Source organism: Manacus vitellinus, unplaced genomic scaffold (genome assembly GCF_001715985.3).
Source record: "Manacus vitellinus isolate BGI_N305 unplaced genomic scaffold, ASM171598v3 scaffold_1_pilon, whole genome shotgun sequence".
NCBI lineage: Eukaryota > Metazoa > Chordata > Aves > Passeriformes > Pipridae > Manacus > Manacus vitellinus.
Window position 1 is genome coordinate 28778823 of NW_021939396.1, and position 16875 is coordinate 28795697.

The window sequence follows — 16875 nt, forward strand, 5'->3', positions numbered from 1 at the left end:
CAGAGAACAATATTTTCCCCAACTTCTTTTGTAGTAAGTAATCTCCTTTAATGAAGGTTCTATTGATGACAAAATCCACAAAGTTAAAAGCTACCTTAAGTAAGCATCTGAATTGCTAGTTTTTCTTTTGTTTGCTAAAGCACCCGTGCTCATGGTTCTTGCCACACTAGGAGGGGTTGATGTCCGGGCTTTTGTTGAGCCTCTAAAATAGAATAAATATCTGGTGATTTATATACACAAACAGAAATCCATACAAGAATATGCATTTACAAATAATATACATTAAAAAAAGGTTAAACAATCTACACATTAATTAATGGTATGAAAAGTAACTCATTTCCTACCAAGAGCAGACAAGAGCTTTGGCATGAACTTGCGTGATTTGAACTGATATGACTTGAATCTTACAACGACAAGCTAAAGGGAACAGCAAGTCCTTTCCTGTCCATGTGTTTCACTTGCTAACCCACCAAAATACAGGTAGACCCTGCACTAGGGGTTGTTTAGTACATTTTAATGTCTATCTTGACAAATTACAAAACAATTTTTAGAACCGGCAGGGCTTTCACAGAAATAGACTGCAGGTCTTAATAGTTTAAGATCTGCAGAAAGGATACCATATTCTCAAGACTTTGTGACCAATATGAAGTAAGTCACAAGACTTTTTTCTTCATACCCACAGACTTTATTTAGGATGCATGCTTCTTAGATAATGTTGTAGATCCTCTTTCTTCAAAGCATAATTATATTGGAAATATAAATAGGAGGAGAGAAAAAAAAGTGTATCCAGCTGGGCATTAGGGCCTCATTTTTAACAGCCTGTCACAGTGTTCCTAAAGTTGGTTTCACATAGTTGCAAAAGCTGTTTTTCTCAAGACTTGTGAGTTTTATGAGAAGCCAGTATACAACAAATAGCACATCCCAAACATAGAGAACATCTCACAGCTTGCTTTGATGAGTAGAGAAACATCAGAATCCCCTGAAAAATCTGAGTGGCACTAAGAAAAATAAATAGGAAGGGGCATTGTTTTAGCATTAGTGACCGAGGACAGAAGTTTTCATCATTGCTCAAAAGAATTACCATTCACTGGAATTTCTTCTTCTTTGGCAAGTGTTCAGTTACTATGACATCTTGTGCATGACCCACCAAGTTTTTCTGTTCTCATTCTTGAACAACTATGCATAAATGAAATTTAGGTGGGACTGGCTCATGTACATTAAAAAAAGTAAAACAAGACTCCATTAAAAAAGCTTAGCCATCAAGAGCCCATTCAGCAACAAAAACCCAAAAGCGAATTTTTTTTTTTCCTTCCATTCAGATGAACCTAACTGTTTCTTTCAGAATTATAAACAACCTGGTCTTGGTTTGGTTTTCAAACCATATATAAGGAAATGCATTCAACTCCAGTAACATCAAATGCAACACTGACACAGCTGAGGAACATGTAATAACTCCTGAATTATAGACATGTTGCATAAAACATTTCTTCCATCACTTCATGAGCATAGGCTAAAGACAGCTTTTCAGCTCCTTCCATCACTTAAACTAGTGGTGAAATGATCAAATGATTAAGCACAAAGGTGGAAATCAGAACTAAATTTAAGATTAAATAAAGTGAAATAATACCTAACTAAAGTATTCAAGTTTAACAAGAATGGCTTTGACATGGAACAGGTAGAGTGGAATGATCAAAGATTCTTGCTCACTGGGCAGAATACTAACCTTCTCCATTAGTTTTCCTGCCTGCCCTCTTATTTAACAAGGAGATCCTAAGGATGGATTTACTTGAAAAAAAATACTGTGGAGACTGAAAAGCCCTATGTCAGTTATATCAGAATTAAAACTTACTAAAAGTTATGTCTTTCAGAAGTTACAGAATTCCAGGATAAAAGTCTAAATGTAACCTAAATTACACTGCTACAAGTATGCACAACAGTACAGATGCTAAATACTCTATCTTTGTTATTTCCTCCATCTCATTTTACAATGAGGAGAGACCTTTGCTTATAATTGAGTAAAATTCATTAGAGCTCAATATAGGAAAGAACATATCGGACTGTTACTTTACCTGCTAAGGAAGCCAGAAAAGCATTTAAAGAAAAAAATCAGCTGTACACACAGAAACAGTATGGATCATCATGGATCAGGGATGGTCAGACAATGACACAAAGAATAGAATTGTGTCTCAATTTCTGTTCAGGCAGCTCGAAGTAGTTTAAAACAAATTTTCCAAAAATATTACTGACTCAGTTTTCTCTGTATTTTCACCTTGGGACTAATATAATCCTTTTTCAAAACTAACAGCAATAATTTCTTAAACTGAAGTCTTTTCAGGGTGTACTTTGAATCAATTGGCTTTGAACATCATGTTAGGAGTCCTAGATATCTGAAATAAATTGATACGGAAAACAGGTCACTATTCTTTCCTGTATTTTAACTGTTCAGTTTTCTAAGGTATGTACCATATACCCTCATGCCACTAGGTACTCTGAAAATTAATCTGATGCTTTAATACTAGGTGTACATTAGAGAAATTTCAGAGAAATTAGTGTCTTAAAAACATTATTTGTATTGCGTCTAGTGCAGCATTCAGTGACTAAACAAGGGAGGGGTGGGAAGAAATCGAAATTCTGAAAAGCCACATTCAAAGTGCACTGTCCAGCCTGCCTACTAAGGGAGGCAAAGTCCCATGAACAGATAAAACATCATTCATTAAAGGTTTAACAGGACATCTTCATTCCAAAATGTTTAAACATAGGTTTCTGCATAATTTCTGCAGTCTTTTTTCACTAGTTTTCTAAATATACAGAAAAAAACCCTAAATATATTTTCAGACTAGAAACTTTAATATGAGTCTTGTAATTAACTGCAATAATTCTCATTGACTGCAATGAACAGCAACCTCACCTGCTTGAACAGGAAGGCTGGACCAGATGGTCCATTGTGGTCTCTTCCAATCTTACCCGCTCTTTGATTCTGTGATTTCTGCCTTTTTTGATGAGTAAATCAATACAAGTAGCAGGCTGCCACTGTCTACATCTTTATTCAGCTCAAATCTGGACACATAATTAGCATCAGGTTTCAGGTGTATTTGGTGAAAAACCTTGAAATTGCATCCTTAAGCAGCAATCTGATCTCTAGAGAGAGGTCTTCCGATGAAGTCAGATATTCTTGATTATTTCAACTTTTGCCACAACAGCTTAGGTCTCTTTCGATCTGTCCCATCTCTGTTATCTACCTACTCACTTGTTTTTTTCTGTTTGGTTGGATTTTTTGTTTTGATTTTGAAAAACTATATAAATCCCTACTCTAAGTTGTATCACATGAAGTATTAATACAGCCTGACAGCAGAGGAGGCTGTGTACCACAACCACCTGGAACTCCTAAAATCTGGACATACCATTAAAGACATGTATTATCGACTTTCAATTTTAAAAGAAATAAGACTGAAGGTGACTTCCGTTCCTAAAGCAGCTCATGTCGTACATCTTATTGAATTACCACTGCTTGCAAAATAAAAATCTGAAAGAAATGTGTAAAAAAGCTTGTCTTCTTCTATGCATGCATTCACAATTTGGTTGAATGTTATCATAAAATACTGATATATAAAGCTTGCTTCCTAGACAGGGTGTTTTCAGATATTCTTGACAGCTGTCACCGTAACACCCACAACAGCTCATGGTTCTGTGCAAAGTCATAAATAATTTTCTCATGATTAATGGCATGCATCCCAAAGTCCAGGAACCTCTGCCATCCACACTGCTATGCTGAGTTTAAGAATCACTAGGAACTATCCACATTTGTTGAATGTTGTTGCCATACAACACACTGAATCATCTCCCACAAGGAAGGCAGATTTAACTCACCAACTCAGTGGATATTTCAGTAAGAACAAGAGGGGTGTTATGAAGAACAGAGCAAGTGCCTATAAAGAAATTTTCTCAAGAAAAATCAAATCACCACTGTACGGATTGGGGATATTGTAAGCAATTGCAGTAACTTGTTAAGTCAAATTTTCAACATCTTAATGATGTATTACAAAATGAAAAACTGACCTGATTTTTGGTGGTTCACAGAATTTTTAACTCTAAACAAATATGCAAAACAACAAATAAAGAAAGAAAATTTTGTTTGTCTAGAAAGAGCTTCCCCTCCTTTCACCGCTTTTTTGCTTCTTCATATAGAAACCCAAGTTCAAATGTTTTGTCCCTGTCTCAAAGATATTACAGCTCTGGTTACAGCATTAAGAGATTCAGACACATTTCTACTCTTTAAAGCTTTCCATTCCATGTATGTGCCATATAATTCATTACTAATTTCTCTTTTGCAATAAGCTTTAAGGTATAGTGTATGAAAAACCAGCCTATTTGAATTTGGCATCTTGCAAATTGTATCAAAGGCTTAACTACGATATAGTATCTATTTCCTTTTTAAAAGATCAGAATAACTGGAATACCCTTCCTTCCAAACTCAGATCTTATAAAGACTTCTGAATATTCAAAAGTCTTTATATGAGATAACTTGGATTTAACAAAAGACTTTACCTTTCATTACAAAGTCTGCCTTCCGCATGTTTTTGGACCAGATGTAGGAGAGAGATAAACATTTGACCTTAAGGGAATAAAATTACTAAAATAGTACAGTTATCAGGCTTAAATGTTTACTTCAGCTTTATATCATGCAAATCAGTTTGATCTCAGATTTAGAAAGACAGAAGTTTATCACTCTTAAGCCATAACCTATCAGTGACAGAAGAAATCAAATCTGAGGAAAATGTGCATCCTTCCTGTCCCACTATGAAGCTGTTTACCTCTCACTGATACTAATTATATCATCTACTCGTCTCCCACAGCACTTATATTGAAGACATGCTCATGTCTGTCAAGGGCACACTTTTCAGCTTAAAAGGAATATTTGTGCAAAACAGATAAACCATATTGATTTGTAGTACTTACTTCTTTATAGACAAGAACTCATTTGATCTTTTGTTGTTACTTTCTGGTTTTGTAACAGTGTCATAAAACCTTTGTACATCTCTTCCAGTTTGCAGTGGTGGGCCTAACTTGTCCATCTTACTACTAAATGAGTACTCATAAGGAGATTGCTAAATTGCTATTCAAGTTATCACAGAAGAAAATAAAGTACTCACAGTTAAATACCTATATTACCAAAGAAATCCCATTGACTTAAAAAGGAATGTATAAAACAGACTTTAATTATCCAGCAAACAAAAGGGTTTTTCTTGCTTTCATAGGATTTCATAGACTTATGTCTGGATTAGGTATTCTCACAATCTGCACAATGTAGGCACATTTGGTCTCCTTTAAGAATAACTTTCATGTCATACATTGCATCTAGAAAAGGGGGCTCATAATTACACGTAAGTTTAAAATGTTAGAAAGTAATAGATATGTAAGTACAAGACTTCTTAACCTTAAATTCGCAAGGAGTAAATTTTTTTCCTTTTTCACTTCTTTTTTTGTTCTGTAAAGGTTGAACAGAGGCAAGTCTGAAAGAAAACCCAACTTTGTTTTAATAACAAAAAAACCTATGCACAACAGACAGTACTATATGCACAGGCTATACTTTAATACTTTTTTTTACTATTATGGATCATATTTCCAAACCAAAAAGAATAAATCAAAAGTAAAATTTTGAAACCATTGGAAAAAAAAAGCAACCAACCAAATAATAAAAAAACCCCATCCCTCATTCATATAATAATAAGGAAAACTGTAGCTTTTCAGAAATCATAACTTATATTAGAAAAATTATATCTTCAAGTAAAGTTCTGCATTTTTATAATCTTAAATCATTAAGTAAAAGCTACAAAAATCCCATTATACCACCATTCCTACCTCAATAATGTAACCAAAGTTTCTTCTCAAAAAAAGCCTGGTAACTTAGCCTTAACTGGAAAATTATAACACTTAAAGAGTATTTTTATTTATTTTTCTGAGATTAAAGAACTATAAGGAAACAAACCAAGCAAAACTGATGGACATGTATCAGAGGCTGAAGCTTAATTCTTCTGTTTCTCATCCCTAAAGGGAAGTCATAAGGAAAAAACAAGTAAAAACAACAAAACACACTCTCACACCCCAAGAAATAATTTCTTAAAATTATTGTGCAGTTTTCTGACTCTTGTCATACAACCCTAATAAACTACAATGCCAGGAAAATTACAAAAGAGCTAACTGCTGTCAAGGAAGCATATTATTTTCAATATAGCTTCTAATACATACTAAAAAAAAAAAAACAACAAACAAAACCCCACACAACAGCTGTTGTGTATCTGTGACACCCAAATCATACTACTTTTCATACTCCTCATAATAAAAGGTACAGAACCTATAGAGCTTCCAATATAATTTAGTTTTTGGGAAGTTTCTGGTGTAAATCTTGCAATCCACATCACGGATCTTACGCTTCAAAGGATATGTCCCCATAAGGAACAAAAATTCAACAGTGCTAAGTGATATTCATTCTAAAGTCAGCAAGGAACACCGGGATTTTAGTCTTGACAATTTAGCCCCAATAATGCAGGCGGCAAGATAACCTCCCCTAGAGTTTCTCTTTTCACTCCTCTTCCCAAACAGATGTTCTAGTTCAAACTAATTAACTCAGGAAATGCTTAATCAATTCCTGTTTGACTCAATAAATACTCTTTACATACTTCCCAAGGAACTGAGAAACAATATTGAGGTCCTTGACACTGCAAGACTCATACTGCAACCTAACGTGATTTTCTTAGTTATTTTTGAACCCTTAAAATATTATCAGTGTAATCTGTGAACATCAGGCACCTACAGAGTAGAATAACAAATAATGTAGAAGCAGTCATAATATTGTCAAAATAAAGACCTACAGTATTTTTTCAAACTTAGACAGCCCTTTCACGTTCTAATGAAAAAAACACAATTGTAAGAATCTTCTGAAAAGCAACCCAAGACAGCTCCTTACTTTTCTTCATTTCATTGAACAAAGTTCTGTAAACTACAGTCTTAATGAAAGGAACAAGCTATTTTTAAAAGATAATGTTTTTAAAGGCTACAAATGTGGTATGCAAAATACGTTAAGTGGAATTTAAAATTTCCTGGTACTGGTTTAGTGTGCCATTCATACTGTATTTCAGCTGTAAGACAGTACTGGATGTACCACTAGCAGGCATGATTCCTGGGAAGCGTAACTTTGATCAGCTTAACACTAAATAATACAATTTATCCCCAAAATAAAATATAAATCACAAATTAATTTCTACAGGTTCATTTGCCTATTAAAAAATATCATATAATTTTCCAAGTCTCAGTTAAAAAAAGAAACCAAACAAAACCGCTCATAAATGAAACATGCACAGAAAATTAATCTGTACAAGCAGAAGATCCCTGGCTGGCCACAAATAGTGGGGTCAAGCTCTGCTAGGCAAAACAGTTTGCATGTGGGTGCAGAGTTTGCCTGTTTGCCTAACCTTCAGATTACAAAGAACCTAGCCCATTTTTTCTCCCGAAGATCTGATTACTTCTGCCAGCTTACTAGAATTGCCCTACCCCTCAAGAAATGTAGAACAGTGTTAACCTCTACACTATTACAAAATGCATATCAAACTTGGGTTCATAACATGATTCACTATCAAACGATAAGCCTAGTGACAATTTATGTAGAATTAATTTTCTTTTTCTCAGTTCTTCAATATCAAAAAGATGAAAACCTATTTTCACCCAAGTGACTGAAGGTTTTCCTACAGTCACATGCTACTCTTGCACTCTTACTTGATTCTCTAGGACTCAGAGATGATGCCCTTATGCTGCACTTTCATTCATACTGGAATAACTGGCTGTGTTCTTACTCTGTCCAGGCAGAAAAAGAAAACACTCACAGCAGAACTCAGCTGGCACATTCTGATCTACACATACAAAGTAAGCCTCACTGACACTAACCTAGTTTATACTGATGTTGCTGTGGTGTGCTCTCTCAGTAGTCCTTTACTCAGGGAGCAGAAGGGGAGAATTCAAATTAAAAAAACGAAACCACATGGTAAATATGACTTAAAATAAGGCAGTTCATAAAATTTGGTTGCATTTCTGCTCGAACAAAATAAAAATTTATACAAGGATATTGTGTTTGAACTTTATATGAGATGAAGTTCAAGACTCTTTCCTTTACAGAACTAAACACCTTGCACACAGCCCGTTTCAGCCTCGACCTTTAAAACCACGGCACAAGCAGCTCCCTGTGCCTGTCACGGGTGTTTAGGGCAACATTCCAAGAGCACCACCTGAAGGGCGAGAGGGGAACTGCAGCCCACATAAGTCCCTGACCTCTAGCTGTGGGATCATCCTGCCCCTTGTCCATCCATCACAGAGAACAGGGACCACAACTCCACAGAAAGCAGCAGTGTCTAAATAAATTTCCCCCTCCAACACACATATAGTTCCTCCTTGATACTGCACAATATAATTGTAATTCCACTATTCAGCCTCTTTGCCAAATACAGAATTAAAACAATCCAGGCAAAAATGGAAGGTTCCACATTTAAGTAATAGATTTTAAAAACACCAAAATGTACAGTTTCCCTTAGTGCAAACTGCAGGAGCCTGTTTTTCACAACAAGACCTTGAATTTAACCTGGTCAAAAAAATGTGTGGAGACTCTTAAATGTTTGTCAAGGAAAAAAGAGACAGTGACTGCTTAACATTCCATTTAAAGGACTGCCCTTAAGACAATCCATGTGTAACATTGCTCAGTAAATCATTTCACTGACAACTCAGAAGGAACTTAAGCCACTGTTTTTCTCCACCTTATAGCCTTCATCAATCAGATACTCATTTTTATAGGAACAAGTCTTTTTCAATCACCAATGTTATAACTGCAAACACTTTGTTGTATGTTCTGTGTTCTCTCAGTGCTCCTTGGTGTTCCTTAAACTTCTGTAGAACTGCATCACTTTTCTTCTATCCCTTCCATAGATTTCTCTTTGAGATAGTGTAAATGGTCTACTAGTCTAGCAAAATATCAGTAACAGCCTTGATATCACACCAGCACTTACACTGAACTCTTGCAGTCTACGTCTATCACTCCTTGCTGTTGTAAGTGCACTGTTTCCATTGCTTTGTTTCTGCTCATTTGTTGCCTCAAGACAGGAAAGGAAAGAAGGAAAACATCACTCCTTCTGTGCTAGGAGAGAAGATACTCTCACAACTGGTAGTCTGTGGCAGAAGCCTCTTTCTTTTATTTCCACGAATTGCAGGAAATTATGCTTAATGCTTTCTCTTTTTTTAAGTCACTTCACATTTACCAGGAAAAAACTTTATAGCTCCAACCACTTCTGCATATCCATAGATATTTTATATCTATTTTTATCACTTGACTTCCTTTGTTGTTACTTTAACTTGAGAAAATGCATCTTTGCCTTTTCCAACGTTCCTTAAACATTAACTGTATTTATAAATAAAGGATAAATTCAAATTCTGAAGCTCAGGGGAAAAAAAATAAAAAGCAAGTGAAGCAGACCAGAGACTTCTAGAACTAGCACAACATAAGTATGAAATAAAGCACAAATGACAACATTACATGGAAACTTACCCTGCCTGTGGGTTCACCACTCCCAGTGAGTTTTTATGAGCTGGTGATAACGTCTGAATTTTACTTCCACTGGATCCAGATGAAGGCAGTGCTTTACTTGAAGAGGCACCTTGCAGTTGAAGCATGCATAAAAATATAAGAAAATACAAGATTTTGCTGCTGAAATGATATAATTTATTACATATTTTTAATTGTAAAATTCAAAACAAGTTTTAGAAATATAAAGATATGAACAAGTGTCAAGATACTAGGAAAACCAAATATTTTTCCAGAAATTTAAAGAAAATATGCTATTTAGATCTGTTTTATTCTAATAAAAAATGTTGGATCTCAATTACTTTCTTCACAAAAAAAAGGAAAGAAATGTCAAAGTATGTACAAACAGAATATATCTGGGTTTGCATATTCAATTCAGAAAAATAAAATAATTTGACCTGCTATATAAACCAGAAGAGAATCCTCTGTGCTCAAGAGTCTTTTTAGATAGATGCCAATCAGTGCCCCTTCCAACTTTATTTTAAATGAGCTTTTACAAACCACTATTGCAAATAAACAATCAACTTTCATTAAATAATCTGAGAACTAATATTTAGAAAGGAAACAGAAAAATTCATAACATTCATTTCATACCTACAACAGTTTTGCTAATGCCACTAGGTTGTGGTAAGCGTGACGATGGTGATGGTGTTGATCCTACAGAAGGCATCTTCTTAACAGCAGCAGGTTTGTACTGTAACAAAATACAACCTAGAAATGTAAGCAATTAAATCAAACTATCTATAAAACACAATAGGTAGTTCTTTCAGGTACTGTGGGAGAACAGGTGATTTCCTACTACGTAAACTGTTTCTGGTACGGGAACATGCAAATGGTTTCTGCCAGTCTGCTTTCTTATACATACAGATGATACCAGCAGAAGACATTTTCTAACTCAGTGGTTTTTAGTTGTTCAACAATACATCGTTCTGCATTTTTTGATTTTCTACAGATTTTATCATCTTTTTCGACAGTTGTCTCACGAGATTAAAATTATGATCTCATTACTAGTTAATTTAAAAAGACTACTCAAGGGCAGAATCATTTTTGTCTTTAAAATCCAAATCTTACATTCACCTGTGCAGTCTGGACCAGTCCCAGCACCAGTTCAGAATACAGTACAAGAATCACTAAGTAACTGCTTATGTCTGTTTAACTCTTCACAGTTTCCAGAAAAAAAGAGCATTACCACCAAATGAAAACACATATATACTTTAAATCTTCACTTTTTTCCTTAATACACCCAAAGCCCTCTAAAGCCTCTAATTACAGAAAATATTGATGTCAGCTGTCCTGTAGCCATGTACCTCTGTTTGACTCCCTAAGGAGCAGTCTTGAATTGGATTCAGAAAACTAGCACAACAGAAATTCAACTTCCTTCATAAAAACTGCATTTCTACTTTCTGCTGCTACCTTTACATGTCATTTTCATATTTCTGAGTTACATTTATGACTGTTTTTGGCTTTGCAACTGCTGCCATCTGATTTATGGATTTCTGTAGCTCTTGTAAGAAAGCAAAAGCCTTGACCATGCTTAGTGTTGCATTTCAGTCTAGCACAAGTAACAAAACTACATAACAAAGTAGTTAACGCCACTTAAAAGCAACACATTATTTAAAAAGCTTGGTTTGATGCTGAATGCAAGCTACAAGCTAAGAAACATGTAACTCACCTGTGTTCGAGTAGGAAGCTTCCCTTTGGTATCAGCTGCCAATTTTCCCTTATTAGTAATACGTGCAGCTTGCTCCTTACAGAAATTGATGTGTCTGTCAGCTGCATTTTCATTAAATCTCCTCTGACAATATGGACACTGAATGTAATCTTAAAAACATAAAAATCTAACATTAATAATGTGTTTTAAAGGTGAGAGTGTTTTAAAGTCTTTTAAAGACCAGCCTCTCCCCCAGAGCAAATTATGGCTTCTTGAATCTGAAAATGAAATATGGATTGCTGGGGAAAAGAATATTGTCCACATGTAACACAAAAGATGTTTCTCATTTGATGGATAAGAATCAGAATGGTTGAGGATCAGCAATAACCTAAACAAAATCAGAAACACTTTAAGAGGTGCTATTCTGCAGAGAAGGTAGCCAAAAAGGTATAGGGACATGGCAGGGATATCAGCTGGAAGGAAGTGGAGAAGAGATTAAACAAATAAACAAACAATAATAATAATAATTTTAAAAAATCACAAACAGTTCAGTTTGTTCAAGATACGAAAATACATTTAAAGCCTTTCACACACAAATAGCAAAAGACAACAAAATCTGTTTCCTCTGGCAATTTTGAAAGACTGAGAAATACTAACTGCAATACTGGAAATTACCATTAGAAAAAAAATCATAAACTTAACCAACCAAAAGGATCAGAAGAAATTCAGCCAAAATTAGGAGATATCTCTAGACACATGTAAAGGAGACTAACTGGTGGCTGTATTACTTTTCAAGATTAATTTTAAACAGTATTACATGCAGGAAATAGTATTACCGTCATTGGGGAAAAACAAGAAAGGCTACGCAAATATTTAAAATATTAAAAGATATATCAACTGTATGCTGGAAATACACAACTTAAAATACAGTGCCCTTGGAAAATAAAATGTTCAGACTCCAGTTTTAGACAGATATTTTAGTGTTTAGAGATAGTGATGCTGTATTCTCCAGATTACAGTATTCAAAACCATGTAAACATCAACTTCAGAAAAGCCTGATGCCAGCAGAGTACGTTAAATTAGGTAATTTTAGAAATGTATCATAGAAAGTAGGAGAGATTCAACAGTCACTGCCCCCAAAATGAGTTACATATTATACAAATCTAAAATAAGATTTGGATTACGTTACTACTCCAAATGCAAGATCTGTCTTAAATTGTTATCCCTTTAAAAATTAATAAAAAATTTTGAGTAAGTCAAATGATGTAATGACCACCAAACCAAGGACACAGGATACAGAAGGAACACAGAGAAGTAACATAATAGGAGTTTCATGGGGTAACAAGAATTTTTTATTTATTTATTTTACATATACTCTGAATGTTCTAACTGTAGCAAACATCAACTATACCTTAAGAGACAAAAGTTCAGACGAAAAGAACTACAGTATCTAGTCAAACCAAGAAAGTAAAAAAAAATAAAAAGATAAAAAAGTTAAAAAAGCAAAATAGGAATAAAGCAGTTATGAAAGCCCCTAGATAGCAGGACATTTCTGGCCGGTGCAGAGCTCAGTTCCTACAGAAAACTTCCAAAGCCCAGAAAAGTGTAGAGGATGAATTTCTAATTCTTAAGAATTAGAAACTGTATCTTCATCCTTTTGAAAAACAGTTAGACACCTGGCTATCTGCAAGTACTGTTCACACTGTCCAAAAGAACTTTTAGGATTCAATGTACGCTTTATAAAATAAAAACTAATCAAAGTAAGAGGGCAGTACAAATATGCAGTCAAGTTCAAGATGATTTAAGGTCCTTCTTAACATCATGAGGCTATTCCGCACTTTTGCGGAAAAAGTGTAACAGATCAAAGCAACAGTAAGTACTGCCTGTTTGTGAACTCAGAGTACTAAATTAAGTAGGAAATAGGAATACAAGGCTCTTTCCATTAAAAAGAAAAAGAATAGCTGCTTGTTAGAAACAGGTGTGCAAAAGATAGAGCTGAATAGGAGAGGATGGATACACTCCATGATACCACGCACAACATTCCCTCTCTCCTCCAGGTCTCCTTCCAAAAGAGGAAAAGAAGCAACAGTAGCTGCTCCTGCTCTGTTTGTAAGACGAGAATCCACTATCATTTTGTGCATCTTTTCGTTCCTGATTTCCTCCTCCTAAGTCTTACCCACTGCAGCAGGACGAAGCCAGGAGACTAAACACAGTAAAACTTGGAAAATGTAAAATATGGAAGGAAGAGAAATAGAGACACATTATCTTCCCTTTACCTCCTATCAGTTCTCAAGCAGGCTGAATAGAGTTATGTCCTTCACTTCAAACTCATTTGCAGCCTCTGGAACCAAGGGAGCACCATTTTAGTAGCTTTTTCCAAGCTAGATTTAGTTCTGGGCTTTTATACCTGTAATTCAGACCCTATATAACTAGATGATTAATGATTCTTTCCATGATCAAGCCTCATGATTCTTATCCACAGCTTTAGCTATTGGCTTTACTTTAAGATGTATATAGCTTTTCAAGATCCTGCATACAGAATGCTGAACAATGCAACTTAACCTCTTATAGTGAATGCACAGTTACAATCCTCATACTAGACTAACACATTTCCTGTAGAGAAACAAGGCAGGGAACACTTTACATACTCACTTGACCACAAACAGGCCTTTTTCCATTTTTCTTAATATTTCTGAAAATAGCTGATTGAGCTGATCAAATGGCTTAGCTCTGAGGACAAGAGGAAGAAATATACTCTCCAACCTATTATCACATCCTAGAAGTTACATGAAAAGTATATTTCCTTCTCACTCACATCAGATTGCTTCAACAATTTACCCAGCCTCAGTTCTGAAGGCACCCAAGGACTGCCACTCCCTTGATAATACAAATTCCACACATCTCACATACCCAAAACACAAGTACTCCCATGACATGAGGATCATGCACATTAAGGCATACACTGCATACATGAAACTAAATGTGAATGCAGCAAGAAATGGGAGAGACTACATTTGAAGAACAGTGTTGATGTGGGTGCCAGCTAATTAAAAAGGTACTCTGCTATTTCTGAGCTGTTCCACTGTTGTGGACACAAACAAGGTATTGAAACAAGCTGTCCAGCCTACGGTTTATAAGATGGTAAGCAAGCTGGAAGTTGGCCACAACCACCCTTTGACATGTTAAAAACAAAGTCATGGGCTTTGACTGCTACACAGGATGCGAGCCAGCCAGACCCATGGTCACAAACCAGCACATGCACAGAGATAATACGGTAAGTCATCTTCAAGAACTTGTGAATATTGTATTCCAACAAATTCCTTTCCAATTCAAATTTTTACAAATTAAGTTTAAAAAAAACTCTAAGGAATTTGACTGTTTCACATACCAGGGTCATATGATGGCGGAGGTGGTGGAGGGAGTTTTCCACCATCTTTAAGATTAAGTCCTTTGGCTGCTCGTATAGTTGCTATAAATTCTTCATGCTTTCGTCGCCAGTTGGAAGGTTTTTTGGGTGGTTCTGGCTAAGAAGCAAAAAAGAAAGCTTTATCTGTTTGAAGTTTTTACTTCAAGTTAAGTATGTGCCTTATTTCAGTAGACAATATTATAGTTAGATTTCTTCCAGATCCTAGTTGATCTAATTATCAAGAACTGCCAGCAGAAATAAGCCTTATAATGCATATATAGTTTGCCTAAAACATTTGTATTCAGAGCAAATTATAACATACCCGTGGCTTAAGAGGTTTTACTGTGGGAATGTCAGTTCCTTCTGCTCTCTGTCGGCTGGAATCGAAGGTCTTCCTTTTCTTGGCAGAAGTTTTTTGGCAAATGGGTCCATGCTTTTTCTACAAGCAGTAGTAAAATAAAAGTAGCAAAATAAAAAACACAACTTAGTTTAGAAAATAGAAGTTATTAACACATTATTTCTCTCTCTCTTGATATAACAGTCAGCAAAAAAGGCCCAACTCCTGATGAAAAAGCTCTGACTGTTTCCACTCAAACATTTATGCCAGCTATTACCTCTAAACCAGAACTACAGGAAATCATGAATGCATATACATGGTCACAAAAACATGGGCGATGATGACAAAAAGTAGGAGGCATCTATATTTGCTCCTTGCACATTAAAAATTGATGACAGGTAAGCAGCATTTGCCTTGAGTGGCAAGACAAATCAGAGGTGCTTGAAATTCATATTCACATTTAAGGACAGACCAATTTCTATTAAAAATGGAGAACAGAGTCTTTTGAAGACAAAACACTTCATTTACTATCTGAGACTATAAACCCAGATATAAAGCTGCAGAGACAAGGATTGATTCTGTAACCCTAGAGAAGACGCTTTTAGAAGCATGTATTCAGAAAGTGATGGGATCTTAAAATAAAATTAACCTCCCTTTAAGGAGCTTTCAAACTGAGACAACTCGAATCATTAATTATTTGGGGAAAAAAAACCCAAAACCCCCACCAAAACAACGCACCTTGATCTACTTTATTCAGCTACAGTGACCACTGTTTAACTCTCATATCAACTTATCAAATCTAAAAGCCAACAGTGCTCATACTGTTATGAACTTACCAGTGCTGCTGGAAAGAAAGTCCTTCCACAAATCTTACATGGCAACAGATCTCCAGTTTGCACTGCAACCTCACCTTAAAAAAACAACATACTTCTATAAGAAAATTTGGTTAAATTAATGATAAAACATGCTTTCAAAAATGGAAACCTCATATATACTTAGCAACAGTAACAGATGTTACTGTAAATATACATCCTTTGACCTGTGCAGAGACTAGGAAGATGAAAAAGGCAAATAAGATATAGAAGTCCTTAGGTGCTTTTGAAAGTTGTCAGGCCCAGTAACATGACACCAGCAATTCTGATAATTTACAACATGTAACTCCATACCCTCAAAAGGATACAGACATGTCAACATGCAAATGACAAATCCACTCTAAGTCCCAATAACAGCTCAAACGCACACCAAGAATAATGATATTTCATGGTATTTCTGTCCTTGGAAGAGAATCATCTGTTATAGTTTCAAACATAAGACACGTCCTATCACTTATTTTTCTCTACTAAGTTAAACTATTCCACTTTCTCTTGTAAAGAAAACAGTCTTTGATGCTATTTTTACTATATATTTTATTCAGATTATTACTGATGGTTTACAAAAGTATTTCTGATGTTTCTATTCAAGTACTGGTAACAAAAATGTAAATGCCATACTTGACATACAGCAGATCCACAGAACCAGACAAAAGACCAAAAAATCAAATCATCCAGGCCTATGCAAGCAAATATATTTGTATAGCATGCATTATGCAATGGAGACATGGCAGAGATGAAAAACTCCAGTTTCCCAATAGAAGGCATGTATTATATCTACTACTGATCAGAGGAATACAGGGATATTTTTATATCATGTATACACCAAGAAAAAGGTGTTAAGTCTGGACCGAGACTTTCTAGTTGCCCTCTCTATAGTCAACCTGACTATTACAACACAACTGCTCTATTTATACCACATTAAAGTAAAAACCACTTTGACTTGACTTGTATTTTAGGCAAAGCAATGGCTTAAACTAACCAAGTTATCAG

General features: G+C 35.3%; 1 protein-coding gene across 3 annotated transcripts in view; it reads right to left on the reverse strand.

Moving 5' to 3' along the window:
• Positions 1 to 16875, reverse strand: part of ZC2HC1A (zinc finger C2HC-type containing 1A) — a 59924-nt gene that overhangs the window by 31090 nt on the left and 11959 nt on the right. For 2 of the 3 annotated variants that reach the window (XM_018079160.2, XM_018079168.2), the window contains exons 2-8: positions 15850 to 15923; positions 14999 to 15115; positions 14659 to 14794; positions 11292 to 11440; positions 10214 to 10313; positions 9584 to 9692; positions 95 to 202 (exon numbers count right to left, since the gene is read on the reverse strand). In XM_018079160.2, coding sequence (XP_017934649.1) covers positions 95 to 202; positions 9584 to 9692; positions 10214 to 10313; positions 11292 to 11440; positions 14659 to 14794; positions 14999 to 15115; positions 15850 to 15923 — 793 coding nt within the window. Of the gene's footprint in view, positions 1 to 94; positions 203 to 4956; positions 5077 to 9583; positions 9693 to 10213; positions 10314 to 11291; positions 11441 to 14658; positions 14795 to 14998; positions 15116 to 15849; positions 15924 to 16875 lie in introns of all 3 variants that reach the window. The other variant, XM_025895671.2, reaches the window with a different exon arrangement.